This window comes from Vicia villosa, linkage group LG5 (assembly GCF_029867415.1).
Source record: "Vicia villosa cultivar HV-30 ecotype Madison, WI linkage group LG5, Vvil1.0, whole genome shotgun sequence".
NCBI lineage: Eukaryota > Viridiplantae > Streptophyta > Magnoliopsida > Fabales > Fabaceae > Vicia > Vicia villosa.
Genome location: NC_081184.1, coordinates 170,966,785 through 170,993,527, shown reverse-complemented (window position 1 = coordinate 170,993,527; position 26,743 = coordinate 170,966,785). Strand labels below are relative to the sequence as shown.

General features: G+C 30.8%; 2 protein-coding genes across 3 annotated transcripts; both read right to left on the bottom strand.

The window, feature by feature from the left end:
* Window positions 1-901: 901 nt before the first annotated feature.
* LOC131603913 (uncharacterized) lies at window positions 902-2,952 on the bottom strand. The gene is made up of 3 exons (XM_058876372.1): window positions 2,329-2,952; window positions 2,054-2,239; window positions 902-1,193 (listed from the first exon to the last, which is right to left on the bottom strand). The coding sequence occupies exons 1-3, from the start codon at window positions 2,743-2,745 to the stop codon at window positions 906-908; spliced, it is 891 nt and encodes a 296-aa protein (XP_058732355.1). The 5' UTR covers window positions 2,746-2,952; the 3' UTR covers window positions 902-905.
* A 12,908-nt stretch (window positions 2,953-15,860) lies between these two features.
* LOC131603911 (2-oxoglutarate and iron-dependent oxygenase domain-containing protein CP2-like) lies at window positions 15,861-21,280 on the bottom strand. Of its 2 annotated transcripts, none has more exons than XR_009284549.1 (10): window positions 21,207-21,280; window positions 20,683-21,013; window positions 19,639-19,686; window positions 19,306-19,482; window positions 19,007-19,157; window positions 18,774-18,860; window positions 18,279-18,403; window positions 17,878-17,996; window positions 16,910-17,013; window positions 15,861-16,476 (listed from the first exon to the last, which is right to left on the bottom strand). XR_009284549.1 is itself a non-coding variant. In XM_058876371.1 (10 exons), the coding sequence occupies exons 1-10, from the start codon at window positions 21,272-21,274 to the stop codon at window positions 16,459-16,461; spliced, it is 1,233 nt and encodes a 410-aa protein (XP_058732354.1). In that variant the 5' UTR covers window positions 21,275-21,280; the 3' UTR covers window positions 15,868-16,458. The 2 variants fall into 2 exon arrangements, 1 of the variants encoding a protein (XP_058732354.1); XM_058876371.1 differs by having other exon boundaries at window positions 15,868-16,476; window positions 16,910-17,018.
* Window positions 21,281-26,743: the final 5,463 nt, after the last annotated feature.

Below are 26,743 nucleotides of genomic sequence, written 5' to 3'. Positions count from 1 at the left end.
AGGCCTTTTACAAATATAACACCTCATTTACAAATATAACACCTCATAACATCGCTCTAGGCAATGCCTTTTACAAATATAACACTACCTATACAATATTCACATGAAGGCAAAATGAAAGTAGAAATATACTAACCTTAAACAATGTAGCAACTATTAAAGCACTATTAAAGCATGAGAGTAGATAATAATAAAAAGTGCAAGAATAAATATAGATACAAAATGCAATCAAAACTTACACTTTTACAAAGTTACAAAATCAGAGTAAAGTTTATTTTTCAATTTAGCTCACACAAATCTTATATGCTAAGTAATGAAAATGAACCTGGGCATTACAGTAAGTAATGAAGGACAGATTGACACTCATTTTCTTACTTTATAGGATCCAAATCCTTAATAGGGTGTAGTACTCTTAATCCTGATTCTTAGCTTTTGTCTTTATGTCTTTCAATTATCAAAAAAGAAGGGAGATAACATGCATTGACTTTATAAAAATAAATGTTTTATTTTTAGATTATGTATGAAAATAGGCAAAGTGTGTGGAACAAGCTGGCCATCTTACAATAAGTGACTTCACCCATATGTAACTTAGAATATATAAATCTAACATCATAAACTAATCAAAGAATAATTCAACGTTTTGTCTATAATAATTACCTAAAGAAATAAAATTACAACATTTTTATAATGAATACAAGTAATACATTAGGACACCTTAACCTTATTATCACATGATGGGACAAAATTAAAAAATTAAATAAAGTAGAAAAAAAAAAAAGGTAATGTTCATCACAAGTTTCCACCGAATCCAAACATGTCTTTATGTTTCTATAACTACAAAACGCGTTTTTCCATCTCTTAGCTGTATCCTCTTAACCAAAATTAATCACTTTTTTATTGCTCAATCATTCATAGGTGCAAGAATTCTTCTTGAGGGGAACAGAAACATTGATTTTCTTGGGATCAAATGTGACAGAACATTGAACCTTTTTGTAGTATTTTGGTTTCACCAATTTTCCAAGCACATAAGCTCTTGATCTAATCTCAAAGCTCAATTTCAATGGCACTGGTGTACTTGGCATGCCTGTTGTGCTACTTAGACTAGCACCACTTCCATACAATGGGATCTTGCTTCCCATCACTGATACACTCACTAGTCTTTGACTTTTCCTTGATTGATAAAATTTCTTCATCTGCAATAACAATTTCAAATCCAATGAAAAAGATTCATAACAAATTTTTCAATAACTAATGTCAAGAAATTATGAAATTGAGGTGACCGCATGAACATCAGACACGACATTGACATATGTCAAACATCATAACCGTGTCCATCAAAGTATTAAATCTAGATTGCGTACTTCATTAATATCGTATCTAGTGTCTGTGACTCTGACACGTGTCATAGACCTTCATGTCCCGCAAAATATTGAATCTAGATTGCCTATTTCATTGATACCGTGTTTAGTGACCGTGACTCCAACATGTGTCATACGCCCTCATGTCCCTCAAAATATGGAATCTAGATTGCCTATTTCATGAATGTTGTGTTTGGTGTCTGTGGTGTCTTTAATTCTATGTATCAAACACCATCGTGCCCTTAAAGTCTTGAATCACGGCTCAGCACATTGGTAGCAGTTGGACTAAGATCAATGCATCAAAATTTAGGTAATTCGATCTTAATCCAGCAGCTACTGATTTGCCGTCTGCATTCAATTGTTGACTTAGAGTTAAAGCATCGTATACACACTCATCATGTCCCTCTAAGTATTGAATCTAGATCGCCTAATGTTAGCAATTTCGATAATACCATGGCTGATGTCGACGATTCTGACGTGTCAAACATCGGACACACTCTCGTATCCCTTAAAGTATTGAACTTGGATTACCTCTGGTAAACAATTACATCAATTCAAGCCTTCCTCACATCTATAACTCTTGGATCGGGATCACTACATCGAAATCTAGCTAGTACAATCTCGATCCAATGGTCACAGATGTGTTGACTAATAGTCAAACAGAATTCTAAAACATTGCTGCTAGATACACTTACATTGCCGGTGCCAATTACGATATCTGAATAGGATAGATCTAAAGGAGTGGATGAAACATGAACACCAAAGAATGTGCCTTTGTTCCGATAAGTGAATCTCACAGTCGAATTCACAGTAATCATATCAGTAGCCACACCCGTTGCATCAGAACCAGCTTGAACTCTAATATGATCGAATTTTATGCTCTGCAAAACACAAAATCAAAAATTGATCAAGACCCATTTAAGATAACAGCTACAAGATCTTATAAAATCAACAAAAATCGAAACTTGACCTTAATTACGACATGGGGTTTCATGGGTCTACTAGCACCCCAAAGGATAAGAGAGAAAAGAGTGAACAAGAGAAAGAATCCAAGAATAAAGGCAAGGAAATAGTAACGACGAGAGAGAGAACGGTTATGATCTTGATTCTGAAGAAGACCTTCTTCTTCAATGACATCGATGTCTTTCCAAGGTTTGGTGTTGCGGTGGTTGTTGTTGATTTTGCGGGAACCGGAGAAACGGCTAGAGGAGGAGTGGGAATGAGGTGGAGAACCCATTGGACTGATGACGGGTGTGGAGTGGAAGGAGGTAGTTGTCTTTTCACCATCGTGAGATGGACTTTGGACATAGTAGGCTTGTCGACGAGGGGATCTTGTGGTGGAAGATGCGTCTAGGCTGGTAACCTCGGAGTCTGTCTTAGCATGCATCTTGTTGTTGTTGTTGTTGTTGTTGTTTGATGACTGAATCTGAAGAATGAATGAAGATAGTGTTGTTGATGATGTTGATGATGGAAGTGTGTGAAGTCTTAAATCTGATAGATCTATGTCTTTTCTGTGTCTCTCTCAAAGATATGTATATGAAATGAAATGAAGGTACTACAAGGATTAGGATTAGTACAAGACTAATTGTATTAGTGGGTGATTACTCTATTTATGCTCTTTTTTTTTAATTTGGTTTGGTGGGTTGGATTTCAAGATTAGAAAAAAAATAAAGCATACTTTTTTTTTTGACTCAAAATATAAAGCATACTGATGTATTTGGTAGTGTTTTGTTTGGAAAAATATTTTTTACAGTAATTTTTAATGATATATAGAAATTAATATTTTGGTGTGATTAGACTGAATATATATAAATTACTTTTTTTATTATATTATTTGTCTCATTTAATAGTTTTATATAAATTAAAAATATAATAAATAATGATAATAAGAATTTTATTCTATTGTATTTTTACTTTTTATTAATATTTTTGTTATGTAAATATAAAATAATTAATAATAATTTAACCGTGAAACACATAATATTAATTAAAAAATATTTAAAAATGAACTTTTTAATAATACGTATGTTTATAAATATAAAAAAAAATTAAATAAAGCTTGTAAATTAAAACATTTAATCTAATATTAAATTAAGATATCTAATATTATTTTTATAAATTTTTAAAGAGGGAAAGAGAAAAAATTCATATTATAGTGAGTATTTATTTAGTAAAGATTGCATAAAAATATTTATAGTAGTTAGATATTTGACAAAAAAATTTTAAAAAAATAACAAAAATAAAAATTAAAAAAACAAAAATCACACATAAGTGACATAACGAAAGAAAAAAAGAAATCACACAGTCAAGAACAAGTACATTAAAAGAAATGCATGTTCTTTAACTTTTCAAATGAATAATATTTAATATAAATTATTTAAAATTTATATAAAAAATTATTTAATATTTTTATAATGAAATATCTTCTACATGTAAGATTTTTTTCAAAAGAGAATTTAACATTCATTCATGTTTAAGAGTGAACTCGAACTCAATCTTTAATTGAGTCGTAGAGATCTTTCAATTTTATTATGTGAATTTAGTATAAAATATAATTTAAAATAAATGCAATTTTAATTATAATATTAATTATTTAAAAAAAATAGCATGTTTTATAATTAATACACTACACTAGCTTTTAAAACAGTACTACACCCAAACGCTTAAATAGTTAATAACTACAGTATAATTTAATAAAACCATTATTCTGTATTAAATTTCTTGATAAATACTACTATTAATAATAAAAAAATGAAACAGTATTATTATAAGTGAATAATTAAGTGTTTTACTAAGACATTAACAAGAAAAAGAAAAGGACACGACAAAGGGCGTGGGAAGAGTGAAGAGTGAAAACGATGGTTTGCGGCGGTGGTTTGATTGAGTGATGAGTGAAAGATTAATCAATCAAACAAACAAACAGCTGCATTACATTACAGACACAGTTGTCACCCAACAATAACATTACACGAATGTTCTACGAATCTGCTCTTCCTCAATATTAAGCACATGCAAAACCATGTTATTTAGAGTCTGTTTGGTAAAACAAAAAAAAGAGCTTTTAACTTTTAGCTTTTAGCTTTTCAGCTCGTATTAATAAAAAAGCTCTGTTTGGTAACTCTATTTTAGCTTTTAGTTTGTAGCTTTTTTACTAGCTTTTAGCTTTTTTTCAAAAGCTATTTGAAGTAGCTTTTGAGCTTGTAGCTTTTAGCTTGTGAGTTTTTCTTCCATTAATACCCTTATTATTTTAATAAAATATATTATTACCCTCATTAATTGAAATGCCATTAATGTCATTTTGTATCTATCAACTAATGAAACAGCTAATTTACCAAACACTCACATTAGCTTATCAGCTATCAGCTATCAGCTACCAGCTACCAGCTATCAGCTACCAGCTAAAAGCTACAAGCTATCAGCTAATTTTACCAAACAGAGCCTTAGACCCTCTTTATTTATGTTTCAACCCTGTTATTTAAATTATTATAATTTGATATCGCATAAAAATATATTCACAGTATAATTTTTCTTACAAATTTTCATTATTATTATTTTGCATCACTCTTTTGTTTTTATTTTTATATTATAAGTATATAAGTTATCCTTTCGGCTGTACTATCTAATTAATATGAAAATTTTGTTTATGAAATTTCCAATACAACGATCTTTCTTTCAATTGCACGATCAAAATTTATTGACGAAATTCCATGTTTGTCGAAATTTTGTTTTTTATTTTTGAGTTTGGTAGATAAGAATTTACCTAATGAAATTATATTTTTACAATAAACAAAACTTCAAAATATCATTTTTTTCCCACTATTGTCTTTGCCAACCGAATACCGTTGTCTTCGTCTTCTTCATCCACCATTGTCTTATCACATTTTCTTTGTACATTTATCTTTGCAATGGTAGTTGTGATCAATAGAAACAAAGTTTCATGCACACAAATTTATTATAAATTTAAACAATACTAAGATTTAAAATCAAAGTTACGAAAAAAACCGAAATTGTCACCCTTATAGTGCTAATGTATTTATTCAGAGTCAGTTTTAGATCAGGACAAACAGACTCACAGTTTAAAATTTAAAAAAAATGAGGTTTCAATTTTTGGTGATGGGTTTTATAAATTAAATTGTGATAAATATAATACATTGCTACATAATTATTTTGAAGTAGACAACTGACCGAGCGGGTGGAACTGTGTTTTCGAGAATAAAGTTTAGATGACATGTTCTGGATTTATACCTACCTTGGTACTTCTGGCAATTCAATTTTTTAATTCAACGATAAAGTTAGATCTTATAAAGTTTTCAAGTTTCCTCTCATTTTAAAATTCCAAAATTATATTTTAGAAATTTGTGATCTTATAATAAACAAAGTGTAATTTATTTTAATTTTTTAATATTATTTTAAATATTTTATGCTTTTGTTATATTTTAAAACATTACTTAAATTTAATGTTATTTAACATAAAAATTTTAAAAAAAAGTTTATTTTTTGGATATATCATTTTATGTGATTTTTATTTTATTAAAAATTTAATGATAAATATTTAAATAATTAGATGTTAAAATTATTATTTTAATTTATAAAAATAACTTCTAATAATTAAATATTTTAGATATTCCATATGATTCAATTGTTCTAATTCAACAACAAATTTATCCTATAAAGACTTTAAGTTTGATCTCATTTTAAAAGTTACAAATTAACCAATTTAGGATTTTTATAAATTATTAAAAATTATCTTTCAGAAATTTATAATCCTATAATAAACAAAATGTAGTTTATGTTAATTTTTTAATGAGATCCTATAATTTTAATTTAAATATATTTTAAAAAATATTTTGTAGACATATGGTTTTAAAAAATTATGTGATTTTGATTATATTAAAATCTTTAATGGTAAATATTTAAATAATTAAATGTCAAAATTATTTCTTTAATTTGCAAATAATAATTAAAATATATGTTTCGAAGATACATCATCTACTAATAAAGAAGCTTCATCAAAGAGAATATATATATATATATATATATATATATATATATATATATATATATATATATATATATATATATATATATATATATATATATATATATATATATATATATATATATATATATATATATTAAATAATAAAAATGATGAAAAAACTTCAGTCAGCATAATCTCGAAAAGAAAAATGATGGAGGACCTTATAAATAATATCAAACGGGATTGTACCATACATTTGGAAAATGCAAATTCTATCGTACCCAACCAAGTTAATAAAAAAATTCAAGTAAGTTGTTCAGTTTTTTATTAGGCGTTCATTTTTATTAATTGTCTCAGACCTCTAAAATGTCAGGACAGACCCTTTATCTATTATTATGTGCATTTGTCAAACAATGTATTTTATTAGATTATATTGTTTGTAAATTGTATTACTTCTCATAGTTCTCTTTTGTTTGATGCGTCGTTCGGTTTATGAATTATTGTTGGTGTTGGACATGTGACTTCCTTCACACACAAAAGAAGGGGGATGAATTGTGTGTTTCAGAAAAATTGGAGTTTGAAAGACTTTTTGAATCAATCTCAAAGTTTGAAAACATTTTAGAAAGGTTTTTGAAATAAGCAGTGGAAAATAAATTGCGTAAATTAAAATTTTAAGGAATAGAGAAATACCACCAGAACTTATATATGTTCGGTACAAAAGAAACGACTTAGTCTTCTCCCCAAGATTTACTCTTGAGAGTATTCAATAAACTTAAGAGTTTTTAGTAGGTTAAAATTTCGAGTCCACTTATACAATAAAATTGAAGTTTGAGTCTTACTTCCAACCAAACAGCAAACAAGGAGAGAAGCGGTGACTCTTTCTTATAAATGATGGATCAAAGTGGTTAGTCTTTTTTCCACAAGAAATTTGGAGCATCTATTCTTCCAGCTTTAAACCAAGATTTTACATGAATTAATCTTGAACTTGGGAGAGCTTTTAATACCAAACCGAGCTCACGAACTAAACTATGATTTTATACCGGGCTAATCAAGAACTTAGGAGATTTTTTAGCGGACTTATCTCAAATCTTATTAAGATTTTAACACCATACTGTGCTTGAACCGATGAAGACTTTTATGCGGACTAAGCCTTTGAACCGAACCGTGGACTTAATGACTAAATTCCCAAAATCAAGATTTTAACAAGTTTAGCTTCAAAACCAAATAAACAATACCTAAATGGATGAATTACTCGACTAAGGTAAAAACAAATTCGTTTGGTGAATTTATAGATCTACTCTTTTAGAATTACAACTGCCTCACTTGTAAAACAACTTTCGCAAAAGTGTTATGACTAAACTTTAGTGAGATAAAGTTAAAAAGAAATATTTTAGAAAGAAATATTTCAAAAGCTATAAATTGTTTAAATAAATTGTTTGAGGTGAAGGACTTGGGAAAGACATTGTCCTTACTAGGTTAATATTTTGACAATTAAATTTCCATACGTCAAGAAAGTTATATAGAAAAAGTAATAAAATGTGTGTATTTGAACATATCCTGTATGTTATATAGCATAATTGTTAAAAAATATATACATATGCACAAATCTCATGTATGTTTTCTACCCCAATGATGACCATTGGATATGCAAAAGATTCTTTAAGACCTCGAGAAGGGGATAAAAAATCAGTTGGTCCAAAAGTACCATATCTTAGTGCAATTCAAGCATTGGTTTATCTTGTTAATTACATATGTCATGATATATTATTTTCTATCAATATATTAGTAAGATATACTTCTTCACCTACACAAAGACATTTAAATAGAGTTAAATATATACTTTGTTATCTTATGCGTACAATGAACATGAGTTTGTTTTATTCCAAAATATTCAAATTAGAATTAACAGGTTATGCAGAAACATGTTACTAGTCAGATCTTCATAATGGTAGATTGCACAAATTATTTGTTTACTTATGATGGTACAACTATTTCATGAAGATCCGTAAAAAAAACCATAGCAACAACTTCATCTAATCATGAAGAATTTTTTAGCACTACATGAGACAAGTCGAGAATGCGTTTGGTTGAGGTCCCTAATTCAACACACACACACACAAAAGACTTATGATTTGACTTCTGGGAAAATAAATATATGCATGCATCACTCAATTGAAATATGGTTACATTAAAAGAGACAGGACAAAACATGTTTCTCAAAGGCTCATTTTCACTCATGATCTTCAGAAAAATGGTGATATAAGCATCTAACAAATTCGTTCATGTGATAACCTTTAGATATTTTCTCAAAATCACTCCCAAATAGAACTTTTAACCAACTAGTACAAAAGATTGATCTTTATCCTCAAAGAAATGATGGTTCAGTTTAGGGGAGAAATGAATTTATCGTAATAAGATATTGTATGCTTTTTCCTTCACTAAATTTTTTTTCACTGAGTTTTTTCTAGTAAGATTTTAACGAGACATATCTTAAACAAATATCCAAAGGGAGTATTATGATTAATGAATGTTAAATATGATTTTCTCTAAAATATGTTACTTCCTTGTTTGAAATCATTTGTATTGATTAGTAATAAGGAAATTCCCTAACAAAGAATGTTGTACTACTTTTTCATCACTAGAAATTTTTCCACAGGATTTTTTAGTAAAGTCTTAGTGATGCATATTCTTGATGGACATCTATAGGGGAGTGTTATAATTATAAATAACATGGTTATGGATGTCCATAAACTAGTGGATTACATATTGATTTTTCATTCATTACATATATCTTATAAATAGGACACATACTGTATTTGAAATACTCATAGTGTATTTGAAATATACACTAATAATGAGAATAATTCAATATAAAAAGAGTTATTATTAAAAAAATGACAAGCCTGATTAATAAATTAAAGGTTGTTGAGTTGTCCAATATTTCCAATCATATATTCTGTGTAGAAAATTTTGAAATACAACATGAATATTGAAAAAATATTAATTGCTACTAAGGGTTTTTACTGAGTTTGGAGATAAAAATTAAGCTTAATTGAAAATCAGAGAAGAACAAAACATTGTTGAAAGAAATATTTTGATAAATAAATTTGGGCATAGAAATAGTAAATGGTGGATTTCCTATTATAAGTACAAATATACACGACAGAGTGTTATGTTCTTAATGGTGAAAAATGTATGAATGAAGAGAAAATGTACATGAAGTCGCAACACTAGAGACCACATGTTTAATGGCTTCAAACGAGTCATTATCATCAAATTGAAGAGAAAGAGTTTAAGTTAAAACTTGACTTTGAGGATTTTTTTTTTTGTTGGGGTAAAGGTGTCCTTAGTTAGTAGGGTCTTGTTAAGATTTGGAGTCCTATCCTTGAGAAAAAATATATTCGAATTTGAAGTAGCAATGTTTTATGGTGTAGTTTGTTTTGTTGTAGGAACATAACAACATTGAATTTATTAGTAATATAACTAATAATAAATCTAGATAAATATAGTTCAAAATTTTCATTTCCCTTAACAATATAAATAGTAACTAACAATATAAATTCAAATTACTTCTTTAATTTTTTTAAGTTATAAATTAACATTTGAAATATAAATGATAATAATAAATATAAAAATACCAAAACAACTATTATATTTGTTATTAACTTTTTCTTAAAAGTTCTAACAAAATATAACTATTTATACTCATTTGTAAGATCTATTAAAAATTGTTACATAATGAACTCTTATAATAAAATATATTATAATTATTTAAATTTATTAAATATATTATAACACAACAAAATAAGTACTTTTAAATACATTAAATTATAGAATTTAATTTCAAACATAAATATTATTATTTTTTAATTTATAAAAAGAATTAAATATTTTTTGTTATGAAAACCCGTACAACAGACGAGCTTTTTCCGTAGTAAAATATAGCGAGGTAGAAAATAACTATTATTATAATTATTGATAATGTAGTTGGTTAAAAGAGGTTAATGTTAATTGTAATTTATAATTTTAAAAAATTGCAAATTTGTATGTGGTTGTTTAAGAAAGTCTAGATATTTGATATATAATAGATAAATAATAGACAAAAATAATATAAAAATGTAATAGAAGATATAATTTTAAACCAATTTAAATTTCTAACATATATAATACTCGTTATCATATGAAATACACCATTTCAAAAATCATCTTTAATATATGAAAAATGACAAATAATAAATTCTCATGAAACATATAAAATTAAAGTAGTTGTCACTTATAACTAATAATCTTTAGCATATGTATGAAGATGAAAAAAAAATTAAAAGTAATATAAAATATAAACAGTTGTTTGATCTAATATCCAATGTTATTTATAAAAAATAAACTTAATACATTGAATTTGGAATTTTTGATCCTTTATTATTTAAATTTTAGGATATTGGAATTCCTAAATGAAAAATAAAGTTCATAATTTTATAATAAATTTAAATTTTAATGATCAAGAGTATATTGGTTGACACAAATATATGTTAGGGGGTGGAAGTCCAAATTCAAACATATAGAAAAATATTAATAATCATAATAAATTGATAAATTTCATCCATAATGTTGAAAAATATTGAATTGAACTTTTAGTTTTTTCTAATAAAATATTAATATTAATAAAGAAATTTTATCTTGAAAATTATGTATTTAATTTATTACATATATAATTAATTTGAATTTTATTTTATTCAAGATAAATTTTTTAATTGTAGTTTTTAATTGTAGGTATTTTTTTATTTTTTGTCTTAATTTTATGTTTCATTATAACCTTTCGAATCACTACTTCATCACATAATGTTTTTTTTCTCATTTCTTTATACTAGACACTTTTGCTCATATAATTCTACTTCTTAAAGTTTGACAGACATATTAAGTTATGTCTACTATTAATGGAAAGATCAACAACTGGACAACGTAATATATTTGTAAAATCTTGTACCATCATGCTTATTTTCTTCTTTTAAGATAAACTTATTTTGAGGATAAATAGTCAAACAAGAACCACCCCCATGAAATAACAAGTAGATCTCGACTAAAAGAAACTATCATCAATAGAAAAAACACTTAATGAGATACCATCAAGAACTCACAACCACAAGGCAACATACACTCAGCATTCTATCTGCTTAGATAAAGAGTGGAGTTCTCAAACTAAGAAGAGAAAATACTCTTATTTTCCACATCCTTCAAAGTGATAGAGGAGCCAAAAAAATATTGTTCTTAGATTTTCAATTCGACCAAATCACATAGTGCCTCATCATAACCAAACACCCATCACCTTAAACCTTTCACCCAAAGATCTAATGACCAATAAAATAGAACTAAGATCTCTAGAAAGAATAAAACACAAACTTATTCACCTAAATATCGCATGTCAAACAGACGTTGCCAAGTCACAACTTACAAACAAATTATAAACCCAATCAACCTTCCTCCCACACACTAGACAAATAACACTATCAGTATCCATTAACACCATATGCCTAAATGTATTATCTCTAGAAGTCACCTTCTCTTGGAGAAGTTGTCAAGAAAAAACAACTACTTTAGAAGGCGTCCAACTATCCCAAATAAGAGGAAACCCCAAGATCTCTAAATTGACCAGAGGATTATAATGCATATCACTATCAAGGGGGGAAAGTAAGTTGAGGCAACCAAAAAAAACATCGTCCTCTCAGTGCCTTCAATACCACCGGTCAGGATATAAGAATAGCGTAACCTCTTGAATATCTAAAAGCATATTTTGGACCATCACATCCTAATAGGTGAAGAGGGTTCTATTCCACTTCAAATCTCATGTCATATTACCAACCAAAAACACCCCAATCTGACCCACGGTCCAATCATCCTGGTCAAAATTACCAAAGAGCCTAGGGAACCTAACAGACATGTGGATCTTTGTGTTCGCAGGTGTAATGCATACAACAATCAGATGGCTTATTTGATTTTGATGATGACAACACTGTGACGTAAAGTTTTTATCAGATGTGGTGATCAAGTCTCTGTAATTTTGATGGTTACAACTCTATAAGGTGGAGTCAACATCTAATGCTTAGAGATTACGTTATGTAAGCCTATCTTTAGAGGACAACACCTAATATCAAGTGGTGTTCGATGAAGTTAGTGAAAATCCCGGATCAATAAGTTTGTATGATGATGATGTTTATCTTTAAGAATTATCTAAAGCATCATAAGATTGAATTGAAGAAGGCAAGTCTCAGATGAAATGTTAAATCAATGTTAAATCTAGCAAGGGATCCTAAATTTTTTGAGTTGTGAATTAAGAGAAGTGTGAAAGCTCGTTGACCTAGTGTCGAGTGATATGTGTCTGTAAAGGTATAAAACTAGTAACTACGCAATTTGAAAACCTTCCTTTTGTACTTAATAATAGATTATCGGACTTGCATAATCGATTAGGATCCTTAAAAAGTCCATGGATTCTTTCCATATTTAAACCACCTTTTATCCTATAAATAGATGGTTCTTTCCTCGTTACATACACACCAGAAAACATATTTCAAACACCTTTTCTCACTCTCCTATTTTCTCTCACTCTCTCTCTCCATATATATATATATATATATATATATATATATATATATATATATATATATATATATATATATATATATATATATATATATATATATATATATATATATATATATATATATATATATATATATATATATTGCTTTTGAGAGTGAATCTCTTACCTATGAGTGTTTGGGTCTGGTGTAAGGGCTTTGTTGTAATATCTCTTTGGAAGAAGTGTGTTTTCGATTTTGAGCTAAATCATTTGAAAAGCTCTTGTTTGATTTTTTTAGTTGAAAGTTATAAAATCGATGTTTGGTTTTCGAGATTATACTAGTGAAAAATCATGTGTTTGCTTAGGAGGTCTCCGTAATCAATACTCTAATTTAGTTCTTGAGTTTAACATGTTGTTAAAAGCTCTCTCTCTCTCTCTCCCTCTCTTTCTCAGTTCGAGATTGTCTTTGTGGTAAAATCTGTTATTGGTTGTGGAGGTCTCCATAATTAAAACAATGTGTTTGGCTGGGAGGATATCCAGTCAAAAACTCCAGTCCTTTTGTAAGGAGATTCGTGTGCCAAACCTGTAAAAATATCACACAATATCATAGTGGAAACTCTTAAGAATACATTTTTAGGAGTAGGTTACGTTATTTGATCGAACCTCTATAAATCTTTGTACTTTATCTCTTTCTTTATCTCTTTACATTTCAATTTCTTTCCGTTGCATCTCATTCTCTCTGATTTACCTTATTTCGCTGCTAATTTCTTATTTGTTTTATAAATGTGTTTTAAACTTTGATTTTGTCAAAGATTTTATTTGGAAATTGTTTTTCAAACTCTCACAATTCACTCCCCTTTTTTTGTTTAAAGGTCGCTCAATTATCCCAAATAAGAAGAAGAACCAAGATCTACTAATTGACCAGATGAGTTATATGTATATATATATATATATATATATATATATATATATATATATATATATATATATATATATATATATATATCACTCTCAAAAAGGGTAAAGTAAGTTGAGGCGATGGATAGAAAAACCCCGTCCTCTGAGTTCCCCTAGCAACACTTGTCATGGTATTGGGAGAGGGTAACCTCCTAAATGGCTAAAAGGAGATTTTGGACCATCACCTCTTGGTAAACGAAGAGTGCTCTTTTCACTTCAAATTCCAAGTCATATTAACATAAAAAAAACCCGCCAACATGAGCCATATCCCAATCATGCTGGTTATAAATACCGAGGATCCTAGGACACCCATCAGATAAAGGATATGACCAAATTCAGATCCTTATAAAGGGGTTTTGGAGGCCCGATGTCACCTTCTTACTAAGGCTAGTCACAAACCAATTAGAAGCGTACTCCATTTTCGATTCCAGGAGAGACACCCCTTTTCACTAGAATAATGCAGAGTGGAACCCAGCAGACCTAACTCCTAAAAGGGAGGAGAACACTTGGATTCCATATCTAGAATATAAATATCACACCAGAGCCCAAAGGAACATGAAATGAGCCTTCATATATAGTTAGCCAAAAGGGCCAGATTAACCAGGCGGAGTTTCCAAATTCCTAAACCCCCTTGTGCTTAGGTTTGCAAACATCAACCCATTTAACTCAATCAATTTTATCATCCTTTTTAACCCATCCGCACAGGAACTTCCTTTGGATCTTAAAAATCTTCTCTCAAACCATGACAGATATTTTCAGGAAGGACAAGAAGAAGATAGGAATAATATTACGAATTGAAAAGAGTAAAACCACCAGTCTCCCTACACTTACATTCTGATGTCTCCAAGAGCTTAACCTATCATACAACAAAGTAAATAGAGGTTCCCACATAGACTCATTATGGGGATTAGCTCCCACCGGTAACCCAAGAAATTTGAAAGGGGTGTCATCTTTCTTACAAGGGAGAAAATCACAATAAAAGTCCCAAAAATAAGGATCCATATGGACCCTAATGAGGCTACTCTTTGCAAAATCCACCCAAAGACTCGAGGCAAGGTCAAACCCATTAAAGAATAGCCTTAATAGCCTTGAGGTTATCTAAATTAGCCTCTACAAAGATAGTGTTATCATCTAGATACTAGATATGAGAGACTTTAAGATATGAGGAGCCCACTCTAAATCCACAAAAAGGTCATAACCTTATAACCTTTTACCCTGGTAATAAAAACCCACTCAAACTTTCCACCATAAACAGGAATTGGAAAGGTGCCATGAAATCACCTTGCTTCAAACCCCTTTGGATGGTGATCTCTTGGGTCGGATAATTATTAACTAAAACTACAAGATTTTCATAAAAATACATGCATACATCCATGATCTATATTTATCATTAAATCAAAACCTAATAAACATGTAATCCATAAAACACCAACTGACCTTAATCATACTGAATCATACGCTTTCTAAAATCCCTTCGCAGATACATCCCAGAATTATTCTTTAAATAAAATTTAAAAAATGGTGTGTTCAAAGATATATTTCCGAATATATGAAATATTTTTAAATTTTCGCATGGACCTAAGAGAATGTATAAGGGTGCAATGAAAAATTCCCTTTATAAAAACTTAGGAAATCTAATTTTAGGAAACGAACTATAATTGTGAGTCAAATTAATTTATCTATCTCGTTAAGAAATCTCAACTATTAGATGTAGAGAGGAAAAATAATAATAGTTGTAGAGAGGATAAACGTCAACCTATACTTACATATATAAAAGAAACACCAAAATCTAGTGTAATTTTTTTCTACAAATTTTATCATTCTTTTAAATACCTATTTATAATTTCATCAATTTTGAATCAAATATAACATGATTCTTAAATCAATAGTAATTCAAATAAATATGATAAATGATATCAATAATTCTTTATCAACAACTTTAAATTTGACTTTCGTTATAATGAGAATCAATTGCGGTTTTCACTAGGAAATTAAATAATCATTGTTGACTTATTTTTATAATCCAGCTAATAGAACCATCCAATTGACCGAGTGTTTTTTATCAGTAATAACAAAATTTTAGATAATGACTTAATTATAATTTATAATGTATCAAAAATAATATAAAAAGTGAATTCAAAATCTATAAGGAATACTTAAACAATAACTCAGTTTGAATTTAGAATATTGGATCACCCAAGCTCATGAGATCTTATCAGAGTTTCTGCACCATATCTTACTCAACCATTCTTTGTCACTCGAGTTTGATTTTCACATACTTGCAGAAAAAGAGCACTTCAACCCCAAAACTTCATATTGTAACTTCAGGAATTTCTTGTTGAACATGCATCAGGACATGAGATTTGACTTGTGAACGCAGATCCAAACATACAAAAGTTATGTTTTACAAAAGTTATGTTTGATGAATTCTGCCATCTCCACATTTCAACACATATGTATGTTTCCATGAACTCCTCACACTAAAAGGCATTTTGAACAAATTTAACTTAACTGAAGTCTGGCCTTATTTTTCTACCATTTACTTCCACTGATAAGCTGTACAAAATAGACTATGCAGTTGCTTCACCTTACCTCATCAACAGTTCCTGCATAAAAATAAAATCGTACGGTTACATAATACAAAACAACAGTCAACATGCATTTCTATCATCATGGGATCTATGTAGCCTAAGGATTAAGGAATTGCTTATTATGTGTTTCATAAGTTATATTTAAAAAGAAATAAGTGTATCAAACTAATATAAATGCTCATGTTATGACATAAGCCCAAATAACTTCTTCCCAACGCTCCTTTAGTACATGATGTTTCATAGAATAACTTGATTCTTTCAACACATGCTGTACAAAGTTCCTATACCATTCAAGTGATGCAAAAATTGTACTAGGTAGAAGCAATTGGCAAGTACTGTCTGTACTGGTCAGTGTCGGGAGGTAGGGGACAAATATTAATACGACTGATACACTCTTCCTATAATGTAATGCATGAGCATGAAGAATGCAGATTACAAGTTTATTTACCATTCCGGTAGTGAGCAGCTTATCTTGCTTGGATTTCTTCTCTTGATTGCACTCACCGCACCAGCTAGAGAAACCTCTTTTAAACTTTTGCATTTCTCTAAAAACTGAACTGCACGGAAATAATGAAACTCCATATTTTATTTAATAATAAAGATGAAAAGAAAATAATATAAATTATGAATCCATTCAGGTAAAAAAAAGTAAAGGAAAACAAAATTCAAAACCAATGCTATGAATATGCCGTCACAATCCGAGACTTCAGCTGCTATTTCCCACGCAATAGGAAAAAATTATTAAATAAAAAAGGCAAATATAGAAAGCCGTCAGGAAGAATTTGGAAGGCTCAACACAAACTGGATGATAGTGGACAGATTAAGTAAGTATACTCTTTGTACCTTTGAAACACCCCTATACGCCAGGCTTTGCCTGAGATCTTTGCTAGGGAGGTGGTGAAGCTGCATGGGATACCTCTATCCTTAGTGAGTGATAGAGATATTATTTTCATGCGTCATTTTTAGAAAGAACTATTTAAAATGTAAGGCACACAGTTGCGCATAAGCACGACTTATCATACAGAGTCTGATAATCAGACAGAAGTGATCAACAGAGTTTTATAAACTTATATGCGTTGTTTTTCAGCGGTGCAACATAAGGTTTGAGAGATTGCTAGAACCCCCAATATCCCTTATAAACCTCCTATTCTAAAAGTCTACTCTAGGGGGTATAAATAAGAGCATTGTAGGGAATGGAAGGATTCATTCATTGCACCCATCTGTAAAAATAAAAGGGAATTCCCTCAGTAGAAATAACAGAAAACTGTTGTTATTCACTCTATCTGGTTTCTATCTTTTTTTCCAGTTCTTGAATAACTCTAGCTCTATCATCCTTACTATGCATGGCAGATAACAACGATAAGGTGTATTAGACTAATATAGGAAGTTAAAATCGCAAACAAAATATGAAAGCACCTTCTGCACCACAGAAGTAGGTTGACCCGATGACCAGAAATTGTGGCTCTAGCACCATGGCGATGACGACCATGATGAAGCACAGCACAACCAGGGACATGCGAATAATCAAAGATCTCCTGTTTTCAAATAAGACACTCCATTAAAAAAAAAAGGTACTCAGAATCATACCAATGAAAAATTGAAAGAAGCAATGATCTCCTTAGCAATACTAGTAGTAAAAGTCTGTAAGGAATTAGGAATAACAATTTGAATTAGCTTTCTCATCCATTTCAATACTAAAGGATCAGATAGTCCAGTTTGAGATTAGAGCAATACATACTTAACATGAAAATTTTAAAAGAAATCCTAATGCCAGTTTGCTTTTATGTTGTTCCATCTCTCCATTTCTTAACTCTTACCTCTGAATGACCCAATGTATTTAAATGTTTATCGCATCGCATTCCCCGAAAATACAACTCTCCTCCAGAAAATTGCCTACCCAGGCAAACGTTTAAGGTAACTTCAGAGTCATCCACATGGAACTCTACAAATGTAATATTATCAGTTAGACATGAAATAAGTTGAAATTAGAACAGGCGTATAAAGTAAAGTAAAAGATATTGGTAACCTAAAAGCTGTTTAGCGGGAATTATATATTGTTGTTGCAAGGTCCGCTTACAAATATGCTAGCCTTCACTAGAATAAATGGCCAACATTATGCACATGGGTTGTACAATGGAAATATAATTCTATTTTAATTAAAAGAAAATAAAGTCATATTAAATATGAGAAACACAGTGATGAAAAACCAGACAGTGCAATGCATACCACATTCTAAGACATGCGGGAATATGCATTCACTTTTAGATAGATATATCAACGATAAAGAAATTATAATCAGGCATAACTCTTACCCATATCAACATCTCTATGTGTACCAAATTCAACAATAAACCCGTGATGAGAATCCAGGGTTGATCCACCAACTTCTGCATAGAACACTGTATAACAAAGAACCAATTGACTAAAATACATCTTAAGAGAATGAATAACTTATACAGCAGCCAGTCTCTCAAAGTGTATAAGTGCATAAACATAATTGGTCAAATCACCATGAGCAAGAGTAAATCAAGCAGACTTCACTCACCTTTTGACAAAGGAGAAATAAAATCTTCCATAAGCTTCTTAAGCATGTTTTGAAGGCCAAAGTCATCTAGTACAGCACCATATTGATTCATTGTATTGGGACGCATTACATTGAGTTTTGTTCTGCCAGCCCACTTCTCAAAATGTTCAACCTAGAGAGGCCAACAAATTAAATTAAACAGAGAAAAAAATATAAGTATCTGTATGTACATAATATACCACTACCTTGCAGGTTATAAGCTATAACTCAAAGAAAGAATAAAATATTGCTTAGACCCCGATAATTAAAATGATAAATACCTCAGTTATCAGTAACTCACAAAAACGTGGTTGAAGCATTTCAAATGTAAAAATGCCCGGGGCGGGTTCAGACATTATACTTCTAAAACTTTGTTCTGTATTATCGTTAATTGCTTTCAGAAATGTTGGCACAAAGAATGCTACGGGATCAATACTGCACAACTCTTGATGCAGAGGCTGCAAAATTGAATAGAAAACATGTAGTGAATATATAATATCTATTAAAATGGAGGGGTTGCCGCCCACTCTTGCCACTCCCTGGGTTTTGTCCCTTCTTTCAGGTTCCACATTTCACACTAAGTAGGCTATGAATTAACAATTGGCACAACATACCTGATAATTTGACATTATCTTCTCTCTATATTCTTTTTGCTTTTGATCCTGCCATAATCACATTCAAACCACCAAAAAAGTATGGGAAAATAATAATAACAACCACAGCAATAATGGTAATAAAAACAATAAATATTATAAGCTGATAAACATAAAAATGACAACTAAGTGAGCTTTTCTATTGCTTAATATTTAAACATGAATGAAAATTTTCTCAAAGGCAGTTCCACCTTCCGGTTCATAGCAATGGACCCAAAAGTCGCAATATCATTAAATGCTAGAATATTATTATTACTATATCAACTTACGATAGAACTAAATGCTAGAACATTATTGCATCCCATTCTCACCAAAAGTTACGATAGCAGACGATAACTAAATGCTAGAATATTATTGTTATTATTATTATTATTAACACATCCCATTTTCAGTGAGTTTCTGTTACTCCAGATCACATCAACTTCACAACTTTAATAAGTTTTCTTGGTCTCATAGCATTCAAAATGCCTAACTATACACTCAAATAACTTCCTCTGCAATTTTCAACTTGGTTCTTACTCTTTCAACCCCGTGAATTCCCTCCTAACCCTAAACCACAAAGCTCTTTCACGATAACTTCCTCTGCAACTTTCAAGCTTTATCTTCCCCATTCCGTTTTTCCCTTGTTATCGTCGCCATCAACCTTCCCCACGGCGACAGCGATGGCCGCTTCTCCCTCTACCATCAGTGTTTCCATTCCACTTCTCCCCTCAGTTTAGGTTTTTCTTAGCATCATCTTCTCCCCTCAGTTAGCATTATTTAGAAATTGCAAAATGAAATATACTAGCTGTACTAACCAATTCATAATAATCAGCGTAACTCTACAAACAATACTCACCAATATATTTTTGAAAATTTTGCTTAATATAAAGGAACACATTTTCAGCACTAAAAAACACAGTCTCTTCCATTTTTTTTCTTCCATTAATTCAAGCAAACAAAAAAAAAAGTTTTCTCAAAAATCAAAACATATTAATGAAGAGAAATCGAGAAATGGAAGCATACCCTATAGCGCAATGCTGGAGGCACGTAATCTTGCAAAATACCGCGCATATATGAAGCTTTGTTGTTGCGAGACGCACCGAGCAAGTAACTCGGAAGGTGCATCTCCAACGAGCTGAGAAGCAAAGAAGAAACATCCAATTCCATATCCTCGTACGTTTCAGGCTTGTGATTCTTGATCGGATTCAGCACCAACCTCGACATTTCCTTGCCCCCGCTAGAGCTCCCAGCCTCAAAGCTGTTTATGCCGCATTGACTGGTGCTCCCCGTCGCCGGAGAAGCTTCTGGTTGACGGCCAGTGGAGCCACCGTGAAGTGAAATGCTTGGACTGGATCTGCATTGGAAAATTAGGGTTTTGAAAATGTTCAATTGGGAATTAGGGTTTATGAGAAATTAGGGTTTTTCAAATGAGTTTTAACTCTTTAGTTGTTGCAATTAGGTTTGAATTTTTATTATGAATTATAAATACATATATAAAATGAATAAAAATAACAAATAAAATTGATGGGATTATATAAAAACAGTACCTTTGTAAATGTTCTGTACTAGATTTGGAGTTTGATTGCTTAGATTTCTTTCTACCATGCTTAGGCATTTTGAATCAAGATTATTGATGGAAAAAATCTTCTTCTCTATTGCTCAAGAGATTACTCAAAAATAAATAAATTTTGAGTAATTAACAATTATATAAATAAATTTGAAGTGAATTTTTTTTGACTTGATATCGAGGTCTAGTAATATGCTTTGTTTCGATAATGAATTTTAGAATGTAACTTTTGATTTACGTGTCAAAAAAGTTCAGACTTGATACCTATTTATTTAAAAAGTTTTGTTTTCGTATTAGGTTTAGTGTCAATTAAAATTCCCGCTTTTCTATTTTATGTTCTATGATTAAAAAAATATTTATATTTATTATAATTAAATATTATTATTTTTATTTTTAAGTTATTGATTTAAATATTTATATTTGTTCAATAACGTCTTAGTTACAATCCACTAGAAAAAGTTAAGGCCGTGATCCCTAACCTCCCTTTGATGAAATGTGGGAGTGGGACACTTTAGTATTAGAAAATTTCAAAGTGTAATCACTAGTAAACTTTGATAGAAAAGGTGATCCACGTGAACATATCACCACACTTAATACTCGAGTGGCAATAATTGGCGCATCTGACTCCTTTAATTACAAGTTCTTGTCTAGTACTTTTAAGGAGACGACTTTAAGGTAGTTTACGAACCTCCCTTCTTTTTTTGTTGACCAAATATCAAGACCTCTCAAGAAAACTGGTCGATCAGCTTTCGCGAGTAAACTCTCAAAAGTTTCAACTTTCAACAATAACTTATTCAATGTCCGTCAGCGCCACTCTGAGCCCTTTAGGGAGTACCTCGCTTAATTCAATGAGACGGTTATAAAGGTTGTACATTCAAACCAGAATATGCACGTGGGAGCGTTTAAAAATGGTTTAAAGGTCAGACACTTCAACAGGTCTTTGACCTAAAACCCCGCTACTTACATGGGTGAAATCATGGCGCATACTGGGTGTTATATTAAATGGCATAAGAGCAATGCAAAAAATAAAATCAGATATATCAAAGAACATGACATCGTCAAGTCCAATTTGTCGCAACAATATTGTTAGGGCCTAAATTACCCTTCCCTAACGAGAGTCGTTATTCTTATCTTGTTAAGAATAAGGTGACTATCAAACACGGTGGGAGGCTCGTACACAAATTTACACCTCTCAACACCTGTCGATGGTAAATATTGTATTAAGTTCTCCACAGACTCGACATCTCGCCTCCATCAACTCCCAAATCGCAGGTCATTGGGCACGAATTCAATAGGTGGTGCAAATATTATAAGGTTAAGGGCGGTCAAACTAACGAGAAAACTGACTCAAGAAGGAGATTAGGCGTCATATCCATTAAGTCCACTTTTGTGTTACGGGAATCTCTCAACAAGCAAGGGCATGACCCGAACCCAAGGGCGAGACTAACTCAAAATCCCTAGATCTAGAAAAGACATAGAGAAAGATAGAGGAGTGAAGGACATAGCAGTTTGTCATAAACTAAATACTCTCACAGGAGGGTTCTCCGAATATGGAGAATCGAGCTCCTCCCATAGAATATATGTTTATCATTTCAAGATCATGGAGGAGACGTCAACCAAGTCAAAATTAGAATAATAAAATGATTAATTACCAAGATCACCATCTTTCGTAAAGACATTGTAGGGTCCCACCCCCAAGAAAATGATCTTATGAAAATAAAGGTACAACTCTCAAACTGGTAAATTAAACGAGTTTTAATATATCCAGGAAGCTTGATTAATGTCTTGTATTGGGACGCCTTTGAGAGAGTGAAATTAGATATAGATGACTTGCAGTCATTCAGGGGCTTCTTGGGTTGTTTTTCTTGCAAACATGTCTAATCAAATTAAAGGAGAGTGTCAAAACGATAAAGGTGCGGTACCTCGTGTTAGACACCCTTTCATCCTACAACATCATAATTAGACGACCTTCTTTTAACCTTCAAATGTTCGTCTTGTCAACACACTACTTGAGCATGAAGTATACACTAAAGAATAGGTGCATTGGTGTGTGATCGGTTCGTTTGGCATTTATTTTCAACTTTGTACTTTGATATTTCGAAGGTGTCGTAAGTTTAATTTGTGTGTTTTAATATGTTTCCAAATTTGAATCATAAGTAAGTTTTATTTTATTTCTTTTTACTTATTTTATGAATGAGCTGTAATTTGATGTTTGCTTGTTGTGCATATCACAACTTGGGTTACGAGTATAAGATTAACGCGTACAGGGGGGGTGTAGAAAAGCTAGAAGAAAAAGCTACAATTGTATGTTGATGCCATTATTTCGAGTTGACAAATTACATACTATAGTTTACGAAGTTTGTAAGGAAAATAGAACTTTACTCTCACGAGTGACTAAAATTTTCCATCAATTCACTGTTTTGTCAATTCATCATGACTTGATGTTTTTATGTCTTTTTAGCATTTATATTATTTTCCTATATGATTCAATTTGTATTTTAGTGCTTAATTTAATTTTTTATAGAATTGATAAGATTTTGTTTGATAGAATTTAATTTCTTAAGGAATTATTGATAGGTTCTAATTATACGATGCTTGATTGTTCAACAATATCTCTCTGATGCTTGATTGTTCAACAATATCTCTCTGTCATATGTGATACTTCTTCCGGTAAAAGGAACTCAAATTAACATAGAGTTGATTATCGCTTCTATAATTTACTCTATAGTCAACTAGGAATTCAATTTGGTTACTAGCTGTGATGATTTAAATAAAGTGTTCCTTAAATAATTTTTTGCTACCACAAGAGGCGCTTCTATTAGAAAATAAATATGTGGCATTAAAAGAATGAACAATATTCTTTGAATGAGTAATGGAGAAATTCAAAAAACTAGTGTGACATTGTCCTCGACATCACATTAGTGAACAATTACTCATCCAATATTTCTATGAATGTTTGCTACTTATGAATAGAAACACCTTAGATAATGATAATTGAAAAGCACTTACCAATAAGACCATACAAGTGATAAAAATATTGATTGAGAATATGTCACTTAACTATCAACAGTTTACCACCAGAAACTATTCAGCAGCATTAACAACAGAAGTTAATGAGATTCAAGCTTTTTTCTACTTCCAACAAAAAAAATCAAGAGAACATACTTGATAAACTCGCTTCATTGGTGGACTAATTAGCAGTTGGAAAAGCTTATGCAAATAAACATATACAATCCTCAACCTAACAACTATGTCAGATACAATAACCCTAATTTGCCAACTAAAAGGTTCCTCTAAGTCAGAGAAACCACCCAAACTTGAGAAGTGGAAATTGTCTACACAACAGTAATCCTGGCAGCAACAAAATAAGCCACAAGTTATTATATCATAACCTTCATCAGAGGACCTTGTAAAGCAAATGATTGCCCAAAATCCACATTTTTAACGTAAAATATATTTCATCATCAAGAACATAGAGACCAATATTAGATAGCTCGCAATTTCAATAAAGCACATGTAGACTTAAGGATTGAACCAACTAGCTGTTGATATTGTTTGAAAATGTACATGTTGATACTATTTATGGTGGAGTATGATTTTCTGTGAAGACAATGAAAGTTAATGCATTATTTTCAATCAAGGTGGAGATTGTTAGGTTTGCTTAAAAATGTATATGTTGAAGAAGTCCCACATCGCTAAATTTTATGAAGGAAAAGGGAGTCAAAAGCTATATATATAGCTATATATATATATATATATATATATATATATATATATATATATATATATATATATATATATATATATATATATATATATAATTCTAGTTTTTTTTACAAGATGCATATGTCAAAAACACTTTAAGTTTATATTTTACTTTCTTTGTTCTCTTATGCTCTTTGTATTAGAGTGTTGTGAGATGTAGTTAAATATTTGTTTTGGAGAGTGTGAGTGGACTGGGGGCTTGGCGTATTTGAGGGTATATTATGTGTTTAAAAATTTTCACATAGTGTTATTCTCTGGTTGTCATTTCACAACGGTCTTGGTTTTTTTTCTTCCGATTTTGGAGTTTTCACATTAATCTCTTGTGTTGTTAGTGTGTTCCTCCTTTTTCTCTATGTTTGTTATTTTCCCCAACAACTAATATCAGAGATTTTGGTTCGATTCGAGGATAGGAGTTCTTAGTATGCTCTATGGTTGCAACTTTTTCTGATCTTCCACATCAGAAAAGAAGGGCAGTGTTGTGAAAGAATTGTTGAATTAAAGTCATAAGTTCCGCTGCACAACTTTAATTAGAGAAAATTGATGGAAGAATTATTTTTGACTTGTGGAAAGTTCAAGTCAAAGATGTGTGGATGAAATCAAGATTACACAAGGTGCGAGATTATGTCGGTGGTTGAAGAGCTTCCTGCTAATAAGGAAGTTACACCATAAGTTTTCAACCTGGTTTTCGGCATGTGAAAATTCTTAGAGTGATTTAGCTTCAAGTGAAATTTATTCTTCATCATAAAGTATATTATTGTCGGTGATGACAATGTGAAATTCTTGAAATGGTTTATCTTCAAATGGAATATATTCTTCATGAAAGAGTATGATAGTTTTTAAAACTATGATTGTCGGTGAAGACAATGTGAAAATTCTTGAAGTGGTGTAGCTTTAAGTGACTATACTCTTTATGCTGGAGTATGATTGTCGGTGAAGACAATGAAAGTTGATGTATTATTTTCAATCAAGGTTGAGATTGTTGAGATTGGTTGAAAATATGCATGTGTGATACTATTTATGGTGGAGTACGATTATCGGTGAAGACAATGAAAGTTAATGTATTATTTTCAATCAAGGTGAAGATTTTTGGGTTTGCTTGAAAATATATATGTTGAAGAAGTCTTACATTGGTTAGTTTTATGAAGAAAGAGGGAGTCCAAGGCTATATATAGGATTCAAGTTTTTCTTTACAAGATGACCTAGTCAAACACACTTTAAGCTTGTATTTGACTTTCTTTGTTCTCTTATGTTTTTGTATTAGAGTATTGTGAGTTGTAGTTAAATATTTGTTTTGGAGGGTGTGAGTGTACTCGGGGCCTGGGGTATTTGAGGGTATATTATGTGTGGTAACAATTTTCACATAGTATTATTCTCTGGTTGTCATTTGACAACGGTCCTGGTTTTTTCTCCGGTTTTGGAGTTCCCGCGTTATTCTCTTGTGTTCCTCCTTTTTCTCTATGTTTGTTATTTTTCCCAATACTACCTACCACGATATTAGTGAATATAAGTGTTCCAAATGTAAATGTCATTGCACGTGATTCAAATCATACACCTCTTGTTAGTCACTGCCCAGTTTGATTCGAATCACACTTTCTACATGACTCGAATCACAAAGTTTTTCACATTATCTTATTAGGTTTTGTCCAATTTGATTCGAATCAAACTTTGTACACGAATCGAATCACGAGACTTTATGACTCGAATCAAACTTACAACGTGACTTGAATCTAGGGAAAATGGGTAGCTTTTCTT